Source organism: Falco rusticolus, chromosome 10 (assembly GCF_015220075.1).
Source record: "Falco rusticolus isolate bFalRus1 chromosome 10, bFalRus1.pri, whole genome shotgun sequence".
In the NCBI taxonomy this organism is placed as follows: Eukaryota; Metazoa; Chordata; class Aves; order Falconiformes; family Falconidae; genus Falco; species Falco rusticolus.
Genome location: NC_051196.1, coordinates 1,348,156 through 1,365,787, shown reverse-complemented (window position 1 = coordinate 1,365,787; position 17,632 = coordinate 1,348,156). Strand labels below are relative to the sequence as shown.

At 52.4% G+C, this 17,632-nt stretch overlaps 2 protein-coding genes across 5 annotated transcripts in view; both read left to right on the top strand.

The window, feature by feature from the left end:
• Nucleotides 1-10,293, top strand: part of TSPAN32 (tetraspanin 32) — a 41,044-nt gene extending 30,751 nt beyond the window's left edge. For 2 of the 4 annotated variants that reach the window (XM_037402482.1, XM_037402486.1), the window contains 3 exons: nt 1,542-1,634; nt 3,229-3,312; nt 5,569-7,481. In XM_037402482.1, coding sequence (XP_037258379.1) covers nt 1,542-1,634; nt 3,229-3,312; nt 5,569-5,664 — 273 coding nt within the window. In that variant the 3' untranslated portion in view covers nt 5,665-7,481. Of the gene's footprint in view, nt 1-1,541; nt 1,635-3,228; nt 3,313-5,568; nt 7,482-9,369; nt 9,452-10,190 lie in introns of those variants that run through there. The other 2 variants (XR_005106510.1, XM_037402483.1) reach the window with 2 other exon arrangements.
• Nucleotides 10,294-16,209: 5,916 nt separating this feature from the next.
• Nucleotides 16,210-17,632, top strand: part of CD81 (CD81 molecule) — a 34,589-nt gene continuing 33,166 nt past the window's right edge. Inside the window, exon 1 of the mRNA XM_037401995.1 lies at nt 16,210-16,361. Coding sequence (XP_037257892.1) covers nt 16,296-16,361 — 66 coding nt within the window. The 5' untranslated portion in view covers nt 16,210-16,295. The remainder of the gene's footprint in view (nt 16,362-17,632) is intronic.

Here is a 17,632-nt window from a genome sequence, read left to right as displayed (position 1 = left end):
TGGGTCCAGGGAGCTGATGGCACACGGCAGGGCTGGATGGGAAGGTCAGCTCTGCTCGCCTGTTTTCACACACCTCCCACACAACTCCCGTTATCCTTCTGTGTTTTCTTAAATCATCCTAACAAGTACTTGCTGAAGCTGCTTTCACCTGTGCTTCTCAAAACCGAGAAAAGAGCAAACGTTTCTCATTGCAGCGGTGGTGGTGGCCCGCAGAGCCGAGACTGGGCACAGAGCTGCTTGTCTGCAGGACAGTTGAGCAGCACACCCAGAGTCCTGCTCGGCCAGGACAAACAGGCACAATACCCAGCTTCACCAGTTGCTTATTTTAGCCTCTTTAACTGACGCAGAAACAGAAAGTCCTTCTACTATCTTTTTTTCTTTTCCTTTCCCCTCCCTTTTGCTAAAGCTCCAAGCTGGCCAGCTCACCCTGGCTGTAGGAAACCACCTCCACAGCGGGTGTTGCTGGGGATCCCCCGCAGCCCATAGCAAGCACTGGAAATATCAGTCTGTGTATCCCTGGGTTTTCCAGAGCAGCCGCTGTGGAAGCTCCCGTGGAGGGAGGGCCTGGCCCTAGGCAGCACTCCTGGAGGAGCACAAGCAAGTCTGGGGCTAGATCCCTCCACCTCCTCCAGATTTAACCTCCGTCGCTGCAGTTGGCAATTGTGTATCTCTGTGCTTTGCTCCTTGCAGTCCTGTCTGGGGTTCAAATCAGAAAAAAACCCACCCTCCCCTCACCTCTCCCCTGTTCCTGGGCTTAACAATTCCCAACTTCTCTTTCTCTCCTGCCCCTGAGTGGTGCAGGGGGAGGGGGATGGGGCTGTGGTCAGTCCATTACACCTTATCTCTGCTGTTCCAGCGTGGGGTCCCTCCCACAGGGTGCAGCCCCTCAGGCACAGCCTGCCCCAGTGTGGGTCCCTGGGGGTCCCAAACCCTGCCTGAAGCTCTGCCCCAGCCTGGGCCCCTCTCCCCACAGGGCCACAGGCCAGGAGCTGCTCCGCCTGGGGCTGCCCACGGGTCACAGCCTCCTTCAGGCATCCCCCTGCCCCGGCGTGGGGTCCTGCCCAGGCTGCAGGTGGGGATCGGCTCCCCCTGGACCTCCATGTGCTGATGGGACAGCCTGCCTCACCAGGGTCTTCATCACCAGAGGAATCTCTGCTCCGGTGCCTGGAGCTCCTCCTGCCCTCCTTCTGCACGGACCTGGGTCTCTGCAGGGCTGTTGCTCTCACACAGTCTCACTCCTCTTCTGCTGGCACAGATATTTTTTCCCCCCTTTCTTAACATGCTATCCCAGAGGTGCTACTGCCATCGCTGATGGGCTCAGCCAGCAGTGGGTCTGTCTTGGATCTGGCTGGTATTGGCTCCATTGGACACGGGGGAAGTTTCTGGCAGCTTCTCACAGAAGCCACGACTGTAGCCCGCTGCTACCAAAACCTTGCCATGCAAGCCCAGCGCAGTGGCCCATTGCCGGCACCTCCTGCTGCAGCAGCGGGTGGCGGGGGGAGCCGTGGCGGGTGGCTGGCAGACCTCTCCCTCTCTTCCAGTACCGGTGCTGTGGGAAGCACTCTCCGTTTGGGGACACGACCAACGTCGAGCACAAGACGTGCCCACCTGGCCAGGTGCACAATGCGGGGCAGGTAAGGGAAAGGTTTCTTCCACTCCACAGTGCCTCTACTAGTTAACTGTTAAAACCTCACTGATGTTCAAGTGTTAATGAGAATTGTGGTTTTTTCGTGGTTTGGGGTTGCTATGGGTTGGGGTTTGTTCTGCTGGGGTTGTGTTGTTTCAGTAAGGAGGTGTCTCGCCCGCTGGAGGAGCCCCCGTGGGTTAGCAGGTCTCAGACCTGTGGATGCAGTTGCCTTTGCACCTCTAGACAGCTTTCAAAATCTTTGTGTTTGCAGTCTGTCGCTTTCCTCCAGCTTCCTCCTCACCTCCGGCGTGGGCAGAGAGTGCGAGGTATCACAGGCGTGTGTATGAGCTCAAAAAAACCTGTTGGACTTGCCCACATGATGCTAGTTGCTGAGGCTTAAGAAGCATCCCACTAACAGCAAATGTGGAATCTGCTGCAATTCCCTTTTCCCAGGGCATTAAATGGGTATTAAAATGAGAAACTCATGAAGCAGGATGATAATGCCCAGCAGCAGCTTCATCAAGTACCCTTTGTTCCTCCTCTTTGTAGTATCTCAGTGAGGCTGACAGAGAAGCCACCGGTATCAGACTGCCTCTGAAGCTGCGGCGCAGACTTCATACTCTCTAAGCAAATCTATTGCATGATTATTTTTCTTCCACTGGATTAGCCAAATCAGCTGAAGCAGCTAAAGCTGCCAGCACCAATATGTACGTTGTCCCTAGGCAAAACAAAGCTGTGTTGCTACAGCTGTACAAAACCATTGTTGTTAGGCAAAGATGTGGAGCGCTGACGGGACGCGGTGATGCGCAGGCACGCGTCAGCCCACGGGGCAGTGGTTCGAAGCGCTGCCTCCAATCTCGGGTCAGGGCAAGGAAGGGAGAGCGGAGCAAAGCCGGGCACCATGACTCCGCTTTCCCCCTCGCTAGTGGTTTGTGTTTCCTCCGGTTGTGTTCAGGGGAGGTGGTGGGAGGAAGCATTTTGCAGCAGTTTGGTAGTTGCACTACGTTCACTCCTGGCTTTGAGTGCTCTGACCTCACTCTGCAAGTCACTTCATCAAGGGCATGCTCTTGCAATGCTGAAATGGCTCTCCCGGTTAACACCACCTGGATTTTCACGGGGCCACTGGCACACATAAGGCCAATGTATGTTAATGCACGCAACACCTTGCATAACTGAGCTGTTTATTAACATTTTTAAGGAACATATTTAGCATTATAGTGTGCTCTGCTTTTCCGTTTTTACGTTTCCCTCTTTCCATTTTCTAGTGGGTGGAAAGAAAAAAGCTTTTGTGTGACCACGCTTACCTGTGTGCATGCACTTCCCACCCAGTCCAAAACACATCACATTAAGAAAATCATAGGCTCAGAGTAATAGAAAATACACCGCACGTATTTGCCTTCCCAAGTTGCAGCAAGCAGCCGAAAAAAAAGAGAGCTGGCCACAGAGCAGCACAACTGTGCAATGCTGCATCCCCCTCTTGCCTCCCTTTTTATCGGGGGCTGTGGCGAGTGCTGGGGGGGGGTGGGGGGATGGGGGTGGTGCGGGCTGAAGCCCCCTGCTGAGCTGTTTCCATGCTGCAAGGTGTGTGTCTCTCCTCCCAGGACTGCCTGCAGGAGATCCAGGACTTCCTGAAGAAGCATATGGACTTTGTCTCCACACTCTTGGCCATCACCATCGCCTTCACGGTAGCTATGTCTGTTCCTTTGCATTTTGGCCCCAGAGGCAGAGTCCCGTGGGGAAGGTGTATCTTAAATTAGTCCCCCCAAAAATAGGGTTTTGGGTGATTTTGGAGACCAGCAGCAGAGAAACAAGCAGCAGTGGACTCCAACTGTGGAAACTGGGAAAGGGCCAAAATCTGTCTCAGCCAGGCTGATGGATGGAGGGGTTTTCCTGCAGGAATAGGCTCGTGGCACAGTTTTTCTGCCCAAACTTAGGCACGGCAGCTGGGAGCGGGGGGAGCAGCGGGAGCAGGCTGTAGCAGCATTTACATTTCATCTGCTCTGGCTCCAGCACATCCTCTCCTGCAAGCGAGAGGCCGTGTTGCCTGGCACGGGGCTCGCGGAGCAGGTAGGAAGCCAGCAGCAATTGTGGAAAAGGAGATGCAGTAAAAGTTCTGTATCTTGGGAAACTTGCTGCTTCTCCTTGCCCAGTGCTCGCTGGCTGCCTCCCAGCTCAGCCTGGGATGTCGCTTTGTGCAGCCGGAGCTGGAAGATCTTGAAAGCTTCTGAGCACCAGCCTCGGAGCTGGAGAGCTGTGCAGAAAGGGAAGGTCTCATCAGATTAATGATCAGTAATGAACCCCATAAAGCACGTGTTAGGTGGTGGGTGGGTGAAGCACAGGCTCACAGGGAGCAGGCTGCAAAGGAGAGGAGCAGAGCATGTTGCTGGGGCTCCCAGGCACCATCTCTGAAGGAGGATCTTGCAGCGGAGGGGTAGGATCATCTTCAGTGGATGGCTTGGGTAGAAAGGCTCTGTACTGAATTTGTGAGTCTTGTTTGGGGAGGGACAAAAGAAGAAAAAAGGAAATGTTGTGAGAGGAGTGTGTCCTTCAGCAGTGAGGGGGCTTGGTGGCTGCGTGGGGATGGTCCCTTTGGAGCTGGAGGGTGCCACTAATTAAAACAAACCTGCTTGTATGCTCCCCCACTGCTTGGCAAAGGTGTATCACTGTAATTACCTCTACACAAGGGCCCTGTGCGTGTGATGAAGCACAGCAGAAAAGAATCCACGCCAGGAGACTCCTTCCTTCCCCTGAAGGGAGCTTCGGGCTGCTGTGATATCTCCATGTCCCTCCCCAGCTGGGGTGACCTTTCCTGACTCAGTGTGTATTTGGAGATTATTGCACTGTTTGTGTCTGCTTTGGCAAGATCATGGGTTAGAAGACTTTTTTTCTCCATCTAGATAAAACCCAGAGGAACAAACACTTACATGTTTTTATACTGCTAGTAGTAAAATAGGAAAACCATCAGGTATTGCTGCGGAGCTATGAATGTAGTCATGTGTGAATATTTGGTGTCACTTTTAAATTTTTCTAAGGTATAAGATGAGTTTCATTGTAGCTATATTCAGGCAAAAGTTGGGACTATTTTTAGTATATATATGTGGGGTTTTTTTTGCAGCTTGATGCTACAGCCAGAGAAGGCGGCTGACTTTGAAGCGTCTGCTAGAGGAAATCTCGCTGCACAGTTCACTACTGTGATGGCAGGATGCAAAGGAAGCATGTGATGAGAGCTATAGCTGCTCTGGTGTCACTGTCCCCCAGCCACCAAGGCTCATGTGTCCCCAGATCAAGCCGTGAGCAAAGCTGCTTGCACACTAAGGCAGACTTTTAGGAAAGAGCAGGTTGCTACAGCCCTCGGTATCCTTCCCACAGCAGCCGTACCTGTGATCCATTGCCGGTGTAAATCCTGACGTGTGATGTACCGGGCAGAGTATCAGATACAGGAGAAGCATGCTGTCCTCTGCATGCAGCGTCCATGTGCATGGGGTGGTGGTGGGTGGTGTTTGTTTTGTTGGGGTTTTTTTACTCCAAACAATATATAAGGCGTGCGGGGTTTCTCCCTACGTTATCTTTACAGAAGGCTATTATGAGAGAGACATGTTTGTTAGCATAAAGGAAGGTTTTGTGGCAGCCATTTGAAATCTGCATTTCCTGGTTTCGTCTCATTTCTTGGTATTTTTAGGACCTGGTTTGAGCCGTACTGTGCTGATTCCAGTCAGATGCTTTAACCACATGTTAGGGTTGTTTTCTTCCTCCCATGTCGGACTGGTTCACCGTTTTACTGGAAAACAGCATTCTCAAGAAAAATGTGACATCCTGACACACAAAGTCAGAAGTGACAAATGGACTAATAGGCAACATTTACAACTGCTTATTTGCACAGATGGAGCATCATAACCAGTTTGGTATTTAATCACGTGCCTGTCTCATCTATTTCCTTCTAGGTTTATGGGATGATCCTGACCTCATTCCTCTGGTTCTCCATCCACTTCAGCAGCAACCTGGACCGGAAAGGCAAATACATCCTGCGGGAGAGGTAGAAACCCACCACTCGGGCATCCCTACCAGGTAGAGCCAGCTTTTGGCGCCGGGAGATGTTTGGAGACACCCACAATATCCCATGGGAAGGCATCGCGCGGGGTCAGGCGGGGGACATGTCACGTGTCTCCCCTTCCTGCACCATTAGCGCACTTGCGAGCCCGTCAGAGCAGAGGATGCTCTGGGGAGGAGCAGGCCCACACCTCTGCTGGAAGAGGGCAAGGACTGAGACGTGCACCCGTGCTCAGAGATGCAGATCGCCTCACCGGAGGACGTACGGGCTGTAGCTTCGCAAGCAGGATGCACAGAGCCCCTTAGGACAAAAATGGAGAGAAAAGTCCAGCAAAAATCACGGCATTAAAACCAAACGTCTCTCGTGCTGCTCTCTGAGCAGCTCCCTGTGACCCCCAAAGATGCAGTGTTTCTTGGAAGATGGCTTTGGAGCACAGCCCAGGACTGGTCTTGTGCTATCAGCAAATACATGGACACAAAGTGTGTCCTTGCTGATAGGAAATGTGCTCTCCTAGCCTGGACACTTGCAGTGACTGACTTTGGGCATGTTTCTGATCATGCTCAAGCATGTAGGCGTCCCACGGCCACCAGCTGTTTTTTCCCTGTTTCCAATTATTGCCAGACTTACAGAGCTTTTGGTAGAGATCAGGAAAAAAAATCAGAAAGCAGTGCAGGAGCTTTGAAACGAATGACCAGCATAAGGACATATCCCTCTATTATTCTTTCTTGCTAATGCAATGTGCCATTATTTTTTAATTCTTAGGATTTAAGCAATCTCCTAGAGCTTGAAGCCACACTGATTTCACAGGGCCCTGTTCGACTTCCAGCCTCAGCTCTGTGTTTATCCAGCTTCGTGAGCCCACCACACTGCTGTGCAATGCAAAAGGACTTTGATATTACACATACACGCGGGACTGAAGTTTAAATTTGTAAGGGAACAGGACTGATCTCCAGCCAGGTCAAACAATACAATGTCCAGCTCATGTCCTCTTTACATCACCTTATCAATAATAAACAGAAATTTTAAAAGCCTCGATTGGCTCTCAGTCTAGCTCAAACAACGGCTCCCTGGCGTGCTTTGCCCTCGTTGCAAGGAAGCAGAGCCGCTTCTGAGCTGAAACCCAGATTTAGCACTTGCTGGAAAACCTGCTGTAAGCTACATGGCTGTGTGAAATGTCTGTTGAACCAACAGCTACTTTCACCCACCTCCTTTGTTGTGGCTTTTAGCCATGAAATACAGTAAGTAGCAACTGGTGATTGAGATAAAGGTGGTAACCCCAGTGCTCATTTTCAGGACAGGTCCTGGCCCCCAGGCAAGGGCTGCTACACGTGCAGGGACAGCAGTACAGACTCCAGCACCCGGTTAGCATGTCAACATGCCTGCAAATACCTTGTGTTGGAAATAACTGCTTTGAGGGGGTGGGGGGAAGGGCTATCTGTCCCCATCCTGCTCCCTTGGAACCAGTGGAGCTTCAGCATTGCCTTCACTGGAAGCAGGATCAAGTTCAAACTGCTCCAGGGTATTAATCAAGCTACCTCCTGGCAGTCACCAGCATGCCTTGATCTAGCAGGGATTGGGTGGTGATATGCATTTGCCAACATACCCACCTTCTAGTGGTGAGGAAAGGTTCACTTATACGTATATACGTGCTATTAAGTATATTGCTCTCTGGAGAGAGATGCTCTCCCTTGGGAGCTTCAGCTGCTGTTGTCCAGGCCACTGCTATTGTTATTCCTCAGGCCAGCTGGCAGCTTGTGTGACTCATGGTTGCTTCAATAAAGATGAATTTCTTGCAAAAAGCCATCATTCCTTCTCTTTTTGTGCCGTGCATGAGGCTGGCTGCATTGTCTGGGGGGTTGCGTCGTGGAGAGCCCTCAGTAATTCTCTCCGTGCTGGGAAGAGCTGTTCCTCCACAGCCGGTGCTCACCTGCCCCAGCAGCCTGCCTTCACCCCCCAGAGGGGAGGGTGGTGTTGGGCCTTTAGAGGAAAAGGAGCTGCTCATCGGCCCCATCCCACCCTCAGCCAGCTGCTGGGGCAGCAGCCAGGTACCTCATGAGGAGTAATGCAAGCAGGGGCAGGAAAAAAGCTTAAGGATGCATTGAAGCCATAACTACTGCAGTATTTATATGAAAAATTGCTACGGTTTCACTTTTTTCAAACACTAGGCTGTTGGGTCTTGCCCACCACTCTGCTGGACAACCAGTGATGTTCTGCAATGTCAAAAAACATTGGTGATCGAGCAAATCAGTGGAGCCTGTGTTATCGGTGTGGATTACCTGCTAATAGAACTGATAGAAAAGATCTCTGTTACAGCTTCACCACCAGGACTGCTAAAGCTTTAGGTTCTTCCCAGGCAAATTTTTAATGTTAAAGGGTCAGCTACGGACAGAAGTAGCATACATATGGTAAAGAAACCTGAAAGGCTACTGTATCCCCCTCCCCCAGCTCTTGTTTCCTTGGATCACTTGTAACTCCATCAGAAGCAGCAGGCACCTTTCCAGCACTGGCCGCGTAGGTGTGTGTGGGCTTAGCTGCTCTTCTCACACCTCTGTAATGCTTTCTCCTGCTTGTGGCAGGGATGAGACCATGACCCACACCAGACCATTGCACACAGGGATAACACACCTGGAGAGCTGTTTCTCCTTCCCAATAAGCAGTGGACTGGCAGCGTGCAATTTCTCATCCCAGGGAGCTCAAGTTCCCTTTCTTCCTCTGATAGCCAGCCATAAGGTTTAGGTAATCTTTTTTGGTACAAAATACTCCAACAAACTATAATAAAATTAAAGAAGTGCTATGTATGTGCTGACAATCTCGTGATCTTTATTCCTATTTCACCTGCTGCTGAAGTTCCCCTGCAAGGAGCAGCACCTTTAGCGAGCGGGTGGCAGAGCAGCACCCAGCTGGACACACTCTTCTCCCAGAGCTGTGCCCCGGGCAGCAGCAGGGGCTCCTGCCATGGCATCTCGCTGTCACCTTCAGGAGCAGGAAAGCAGATACCTTCGACTCCTCAGTTTTTAGAAACCTGTTGCAGAAAAATGCAGCATTAACCATTTTGTTTGCAGTCCTAGAAACGGCAGCACCCAGGGGTGGCTGGATGGAAGCTGCGAGGCAGGCGCATGTTAAGTAGGGGTTTTTTACACCTGTGCCAACAAAAACCCCTTCTCCTGCAGTCAATGTGCTTGCACTTACTGGTCCCCTAATTTGCTGCTTGCTACGTGTAAATTACAGCTCTTGTGCAAGCAGAGCAAAACCCCAGGAACTTATTCGTAAGTGCTGCTGAGATTTACCTGGTGTTGAAAAGGGCAAGACAGAGATTTTGTTGGGATAATAGCACGGAGCTGAGCAGCAGGGATGCAAAGCTGGCAGCAGGCTGGGAAACACCTGCAGAGCCAGAGAGCCTTCCCAGGGCTCGCACAAGCGGAACCTTGTAGTTATAAGCATGTCAACACTCCAGCTCAGGTTGGAAAGATATCCCTATTTATGTAGGCATATGCAGAAGGGGAAAAAAAAAAAGTTAAAGAGCCAAAGGTGGAAAGTTAAATATTTAATTGTGAATTGGCTCCAACTAATTGTCAATTAAGCTCCAGCAATGATCAATTAGTTCCACTAAGGTTCCCTGAGTAATTGCAGTTTGGCCTCTCTATGGGTAGGCAGGCGCTTGTGCTCATGAGTCACCATTTTCCTTTTATTTTAGACAAGCCCCCAGCTCTACCTGAGGGTGCGGGAAGAGGGAGCAGCCTGTGGCCAGGCAGCACCTGCGGGGCCGGTGAGCAGCGGTAAGAAGCCTTTTGTGCTGCACTCCATCCTCTGCTGCCCACCCACCGCGTCCTGTCCTGCTCTGCCTGCATGAGCATTACTTTCCCCTGAGGCTTTACATGGGGCTCACTGCTTGCCTGTGGGTGGCCCGGCCACAGCTTGCTTATGAGCCTTGGGTGCTTTCCCAGTGCCTGTTCTGATGGCAGCAGATGCTGCGTTTCCAAGGTCCTGCTCCTGCAGAATTGCAGGTGAGCGGGCCACAGCTTTGCACTGCAGCTGAGGATGCTCAGGGTTTCTGCAAATCGGGTTTTTCAGTACCCAGTAAAAACTGAGGAGCTCAGAGCACTTGTGAAAAGCACAGGTTAAGCATTTTACTGACTCTAGAGGGATTTGGTGGTGAGGGGACTGGGAATCTTTCAGCTTTGTGGCGCGCTGGCTTGGCTCCAAAATATTTTGCTATTTCCTACCTTGGTGACTGTGTGTCTGCCAATTTCTACCGCCATCAAAATGCTTCCTCATGCAACAGCCCCTTTGCTGTGCAGCTCTCATTCATGCCTGCAGCAAGCTCCTAAAGGAGATACTGCTGAGCATGTCCTTCCAAAGCCTTATAAGTTGGCAAATTTAGGTGGACCTTTGTAGCACTGGAGTGGTAAGGAAGCCATCTCCTGCCAAGATAAAGCTGCATTTCCGAGCTGCAGACACACAAAATGTTTTTTGAAGAAACAGTTGACAGACATATTTATTTTCTTTTTTTACCAGGTGCAGAAGCAATGCATTCCCAAAAGGAGCTGGCTGTAATTCTGTAGAAGAGCAGCCAGAGGTGGTGGATGCTGTATGCAGAGCTCTGCCGGCACAGCTGAAGGTGGGTAAGGTCAGGAGCTGCTCTGAGTACATGGCTGGGTCACACGAGCCCTGCAACTTCATCTGAAGTGTCATTGCAGGTCTCTCTTAGTAAAATGCTATGGGCGGGGGGGGGGGGGAGAGAAAGGAATTTTTTTCTTAACTGTGTAGTTGCTTTTCTGGGAGGCTGAGTAGCCAGCAGTGGGCATCGACCCTGTCTGCTGGGAGCCGTGATGCCGGGTGCCAGGGCGGGGAGCATGCGGGGGAGCCCCGGCACAGCCTTGGAGCCTGTTCTGGAAAAGCACAGGCAGCATGTGTTCCGTGTTCCATGGCCTTCGGCTGGAGCTGCCACCCCCCTGCCCACAAGGCTGCCCCGCTCCCCGCTGCCGCCCGCTCGCCCCCAGCACAAACCCAGCCCTACCTGGGGTCACCCAGCGTTTTGGGGGTCCCTCAAAGAAATCAGTGCCTGCAGGCAACCTGCATATCTACCCCTCCCAGGAGGGTCATGAGGGGGAAAAACCTCCACGTCTCTATCTGGGAAAGATACAAAGCGGTCACTCGGCTGGCGAGGATGGGCACATCTTGAGAGAAAACTTTCCCCTGAGGCCGGCGGGGCCCACCCACAGCTCATCTCCCCCTCTCCACCAGATGCTGTTCCCCTAGACTCCAGCAAGCAAAAAGGAAAGGTCCCTCCCAGCATTTTTTGCTGGGAAGATGCACACCCCTGCCTGCTCTCCCTGGCCAGTTGTTTACATTATCCCAAGGCAAAATCCTCCCTCTCCCCCCTCAGCATCACTAAGTGCTATTGTTTAACCCCCGTGTGCACCAGCTTGCTCATGGACGTGCTCGGTTTCTTTTTAGCCTCGTTACATCAGCAATAAGCTATTCCAGTCTTTATTCACCTACTAATGAATTATACATTGATTATACAATAGAAGCTCTCTGCATCGGTGGGCTGGGCTCTTCCTCTCCCACATGGCATCTCGCAGCGGCTCAGCCCAGCTGCGGCTCAGCCCCCTCCGATGCCCTGAGAAAAATGAACATTCACTTTCTGGGCTCATGAGCTGAGAAGAGGGAGCATCTGCGCAGGATGGGGAAACCCGCTTGGATTTGTTCTTCCTCTGCTGTAGCTCTGGCGGGAGCTGATGCTGTCCCACCCCCCACCCCCCCCTTCCTCCTCCTCTTTATACAACCTGACCCATCACCATAGATACGTTGACATAAATATTTAAAGATGGCAGAGAGACAGACCATGCAGACGAGAACCATTTGTTGAGTTTATTAGAAACAGAAACTTCAGGCGCAGCTACAGGTCTCAGTGTGCCGCATCCCCCCCCCCCACTCCCCACCCCCCACCCCACCCCCAAAGACTGCAAGGCAAACACAACCCCCCGGCTGCCATGCTGCTTCCACTGAGGCTGCAGAGCTGGGCATGGGGATTTTCAGGTGAACAGGCGCCAGCCACCCCTGCCAGGGCACAGAAAAGATATTCTGGAGATACCTCCTTACATACATGGATGAGATTCTTAATATTAGTTTTTCTACTCAGACTGAAGGTTTTGGCTGGCTCCCAGGGGTGCAAGCGAGCCTCTCATGAGATGATGGAGCTCCACCTTCCCGCTGCCACAGGTCCATGCCCTGCAGGTTGCACTTGCTCAGGTCCCTGCCTTGAAAAAACAGTATTGCAGGTGTTGCTGGCCTAGGAAGTTATTCTTATGTGCTCTGGGACTATCAGCCTCCCACAGGATGACTTTCTGAGCTTTTCATGCATCTCCAAAATGTCCTACTTAAAGATTCTTTGGTGGTGCTGCTGTTGTTTGGTTTTATTTTTTACCACCACAGGTAAATTGGAAATCCAGGCTGCTTCTGTCCCATTTTCCAGAGAAAGTAAGATGTGGTGGTGGTAGTTAAAAGCTAACTGGGACCTTACCCACAAAGTGATGTGCATTTTATTCCCACGGTTTTCCCACTGGTTTTGCACTGGCTGTGGGGAGGGCAGGGGCGCTGGTACACAGACCCAAGCCGTGCAGCAGGAGCACCACAGCCACCCCGCAGTCCCCAGCAGAGCAGGGACTCCCACTTGCTCTCCCAAGTCTCCTGGAGACCCTGGGTCTTAGGAGTTTAATGCCTGCCTTGATGCTAATTGTTACACACCTTGGTGCCAGCTCTCTAGGTGTGCATACAGGTGGGGAGGGCATGGGTCTGTCTTCTCCCCTCATTCCCCTCCATTGCTTTTTATAAAACACAAGGGTTTTTTAAGCTGGAGCTGCTGGAAGGCTGGCAGGCATCTCCCTGGGAGAAGCAGCTCGAAGTCCCGGGGACTGGGTTTGCCGAGTCCTGCTGGTTAGGGGCTGCCTGCTGAACCCAGGGCTGGGAGGCAGTCCGAGCCGCACCTGCCCTGATGGACCCTGGTGAGTCATAGCCGTAGATGCCAGCTCTGCCAAAACCCACAAGCTCAACACTGATTTTTATAAACAGATTCACAAAAAAAACCCTCAACAACCCAAGCCCAGCAGAGAGAGGGAAAACACTGCAAGCACCTCTGCTCTCCGCCTGCAAAATCCAGTTGCAAACGCAAATTCAAACAGCCATGCAGGGGAACAGGGATTTTATTAGTTGGGATTTTAAGGCTACTTTTTAAAACTTTTTTAGAGTTTACTTTTTTATTCCAGTGGTGCAAGGCTTGGGAGATAGTCGGTGCTCTGTAAACCACGACGCATTAGCATGGCAAGTGCTGAGCACTCAGCCTGAGCCCGTCCTCCTGGAGAGGGAAATCATCAGCCCTATTCATAGCGCTCACACTCGATACCGGCATGTGACACCAATACACAAACTGAATTTCTGCAAATTAGTTTTACTTATTTATACAGCAGCATTTTATAAAGAGCTGCTAAAGCCGCTGAGAGTCTTTGAAATGCAGTTCTGGTACTTTATGGGCTGTACAGCAAGTAGTACAGCACGGCAAATGAACAGACAACGTCTGAAATCACACGTAACCTTGGCAAACTGTATACGTTATTATCTTGACGCTGTGCCACAGTGCTGGGCTTTTTTCTTCCTGTATGTTAAGGTCAAAGTTTTCAAATGTACTCAGCTGAGCTTCTTAAGGGGAAAAAAACCCAACAAAACAAACAAAAACAAATGCTGAAGAAAAATATTGGAACAAAATAATCCTTTTCCACTTCCAAGTCCACTTCCAAGTGGACTTTGTTGGTGTGGCCAGATGGGTGAACCCAGCTTAGACCCAGTAGGCTTTAGCCTGTAACTGGAAGCTTCTTGATGTAGGTGGTGGGGCTGTGCCCCTGCTCCCCCGCCAGAGCCGCACCTGTACCCAAGCCCGGGGCAGCATGTGCTCTGACACAACCTGAAGGAACGTCCCATAAACGGGACTCTGTTAGCTCCAAACTAAATTGTTTGCTAATATAATTTTTGGAGGATATGGAAAGGTTTATTTCTCTTTTTCCATTTTCCTTCCCTTCCCAATGCAAGAAAAAAAAAGGCAGAAAGCAAGAGAAGAAAAGCGACAGTGACAAAACCAAAAAGCGACCCTGAGCTCACTAGAAGCAGTTTCAATGCCAACTTTGTGCAGTGGCTGCAGCTGGGGTTGCCTGCTCTGCAGCGCACAAAAGTTGATTTGAGAGTCATTTTCTTCCGCAGCCGGCGGGGCTGCTGCTGCCGCAGGTTTGCAGCTGGTTCCTTCCTCTCCCTCGCGCAGGCTCTCCAAGCGGTGCCTGAGAGGTTTTCCGAGAGGTTTTCTGGAGACAGACACCAAAGCGTGCGGGAGGCTCCTTGCTTCATGTACCCTCCTGTCTTCAACCTCTCCATTGGGTTGTGGGCAGGGGGAAGCAGAATTTTTATTTTAATATTTATTGCTGGAAAGGATGAAGGTGCAAAAATAAAGGTGATGTGGGATGCTACAATGCAGCAAGTGAGTAGCTTCGTGATCCTGCCGTTATCCCCTGGACTGGTGAGCAGGAGCCACAAGGATTACAGCTATTGCTGCAACCAGATGGGTCCTACTGGCAATTTGGGACAGTGCTTACAGGCATGAGCAGCCTGGTGAACCTCCGGCTTCCTTGGTAAGGCTGGGTGAGCAAACGTGGCTTAGAGACAAAGGGCTTATGCATCCATGGCGAGCCTGCAATTGAGGGCATACTCAGCATAAGTAATTGGGGAACGGGGCCAAGCCCTATTTGTGCCTGGCGCCCGCTGCAGAGCCATGGGCTGCTCCCGAGGGGCGAAGGAGCGTTGGATGAACACAACGGAGCCCTGGACCCACTCATCCCCGAGGACCCCGGGATGATTTTGGAGCAAGTTGACTCATTTTCAGCGTACGCATGCAGGAAATGTGTGCTTAGCTAACAGCACCTTCCTGCTTAGGGGATGCGTGGTGGGGCTGGCCATCGAGCGTGACAGTGTTTGGCACAGGAGCTGCTCCCCGAAACGCTGTGGCCAGAGGGGGTGCCGGGGCCGATCACCGCGCACAGCGCTGCAGGCAGGCGCCTCGTTCGTAGCAGCACAGCAAGGCCCCATCCTTCACCAGCAGTCCTCCTGCGCCCCGGTGCTGTGGCTTGCTGTCCTACCCCGGCAAGAAGCGGCCGGGCGTGCTGGAAGCATGGGGAGAGAGCAAGTTGTATTTTAGGGATGAGCAAGTGGGGCAAAGAGGGTTTCGGCCAAAAAGACTGGGAAATTTCATTGTGCTTCTGTTGCACAGCTTTGCACTTACTTAACTAAAATTCAACTAAAATTTTGAAGCCATAACGTGAGGCTAGCTTGAACGGTTGGCGTGCATGACCCAGATCCCTTTGGTGGGCAGCCTGGGAGTGCCCCAGGTGCTCCTGCAACCCAGTAACTGAGGGAAAACGTCCTGAGCGATTCTTCTGAACTTGCTGCAATTATGTGCAGTAATAAAGCCACAGGCTTAGGCAAAAAGTGTTTGGCAGATCAGAGCGCAGGATAACAGGACAGGAGGAAACGAAGGAGGAAATGCTTCTCTGAATTTGAAACTGCAAGTTTTAATGTAAATATCCTTTCCTCTTTTTTTATCTCGGGGGAGGAGTTCCTCCTCATGGGTGCACCCAAAACCTTCTGTAGAAAGAAATACAAGCACTGCTGCACCCTGCACCCATTCACAGAGGTCTCTCCCTGCACTCCGGGCTGCCTGGTGACATCCAGGGGATGGGGGCAAGGTTTAACGGGTGAGAGTCAGGCTTGTGAGATGGTGGTGCCACACTACAGCCCCCCAGCACCTGCCCCTGTGGCTGCCACTTGCATGTAGGAAATTCTGTGTTGTCAGCCACCTATGGTGGGTGGGAAAAAGGAGAAAAAGGGGAAAACAAACAAACAAAATCACAAAAAAGGGAAAAAAACACACACACACAAAAAAAAAAAGGAAAAAGGGAAAAGGGAAAAGGAAAAAGGGGGAAGAAAGGGAAGACAAAGGAAAAAGGAGGGAAGATAACAGAAAAAGAAAAAAAAGGAAAAAGGGGGGAGGAAAAAAGAAAGAGGAGGAAGAGAAAAAAACGGGAAAGAGAAAGGAAGAAATAAAAAAGTGTGGGGAAGATCATAGAAAAAAGAAAAAGGAAAGAACGGGAAAAGGGGAAGGAAAAAAGGAAAAAAGAGGGGGAGAAAAAGAAAGAAAAAAGGAGAAAAAGAAGGAAGGGGGAGGAAAAAAGAAAAAAGGCCAAAAGGCAGGAAGAAAATTAAAAAAGGAAAAGGGGGGAGAAGGAAAAAAGGAAAAAGGGGAAAAAGGAAAAAAGGAAAAGGGAGGAAAAGGAAAAAAGGGAAAGAGGAAAAAAGGTGGGGGAAGCGGGAGCAAGAGCGGGGAGCGGCGGGCCCGGCCGCGGGGCGCTGTGCGCGCCGCTCCGGCTCTCGCTCCGTCGGGGCGGGGCGCGGGCGCGGGGCGGGGCGCGGGGCGGGGCGGGGCGGGGCGGGCCGCGCTCTCTCCTCCCGCCGCCGCCCAGCCGGCAGCAGGGTCTGAGGGGAGCAGCCGCCGCCGCACCGCCAGCGCCCGCCGCCGCCGCCATGGGGGTGGAAGGCTGCACCAAGTGCATCAAATACCTCCTCTTCGTCTTCAACTTCATCTTCTGGGTGAGCCCCGGGGCAGCGGGGGGCGGGGGAGCCCCGCGCCCGGGTAACGGGGCTCCAACATGGCTCAGCTGCCCGCGCCGGGCCCTGGCTCCTTCCCGCCGCCGGCGCCCGGGGGTGTCTCGGGGGGTGCGTGGGGGGAGGGGGGCGCTTATTCTTCCACTCTTGTTTAATGCGTGCATATATACATATATATATATTTATTTGCACACGTATATCTATTTATCCGGGGTTTGATGCGGATCTATGTAGGGAGGTTTCTAGGCGCCCCTTGCCGAGGGGCCTGGCTGCTGGGCCGGGGCGGGGGCTGCAGCGGCCCCCCGAGGCCTGCGCCCCCAGACCCCGCCGTCTGTGGGTCTGCGTGGGCAAAGCGGTGCTTCCCAGCCAGCCGGGGAAGGCGGAGGGCAGGAGGGGTGGCTGCTGCCAGGCGGAGGGGGGAGAGGTGCCGGCCCTGCTGCAAAGGAGCCGGCAAGGAGAAGGTGCTCAAAAAACATGGGCGATGGGGGCTGGTTTTGCCCGGGCCACACCGGGAGCTGGTGGGGAGCCGGTGGGTCTGGACGTCCCTGGCGCCGCGTCAGAACTGGCCTCGACGCCTGCCTTTGGGTTGTGCCCAAGCTGGGCACCGCTGCCTCCACCTCCTGGGAAGATATTTTAGGATGCAGGTTTTACCCAGGTTGGAGACGTTGCCCTTCTCCAGGAAGTTTCTCATGAAATAATCCATCCAGACATGCAGCTAATTTAGCAAAAAGCGGCGTATCCCGGTTTCCCTGCAAACCAGGTTTGCCCCAGTTAGAAACAGCCTCCAGCAACGCAGGGCTGGCATGGCAAGAAACGCTTTCTGCCTGCTCCTGGGAGCAACGAAATGTGCCCGAGCAGGCTGCTTTTTTTATTTTTTAAATAGATCACTTTCTATTCCCCGAAATGCTGTCAAGTGAGCCCAGCCCCACCCTGCAGAGGCAAGGCACCACTTGCCGAGCGCTGGCTGCGTGGTCAGGACGTGCCCCTTGTCTGACACCCCACCCTGCTGATGAGGAGTTCAGGGTTTTTCGTAACATTTGCTTGCAGCAGCCAAGGCAGCAAGGAGGGCTGGTGGGGAGGAGAGCAATGCCTCAGAGCAGACCCTGCCTCAGCACTGCATGCTGTGCTGCCTGGGGGGGGTCTTCTGCTTGCTGCCTTCCCCCCTGGGTGTACGGTGAAGGGCTGGGGGGCGGGGGGGGATGGCCTCGCCTCTGGGAGGTGTAGGGCTTAACTGCTGTGTGGGAGCAAGCACTGTC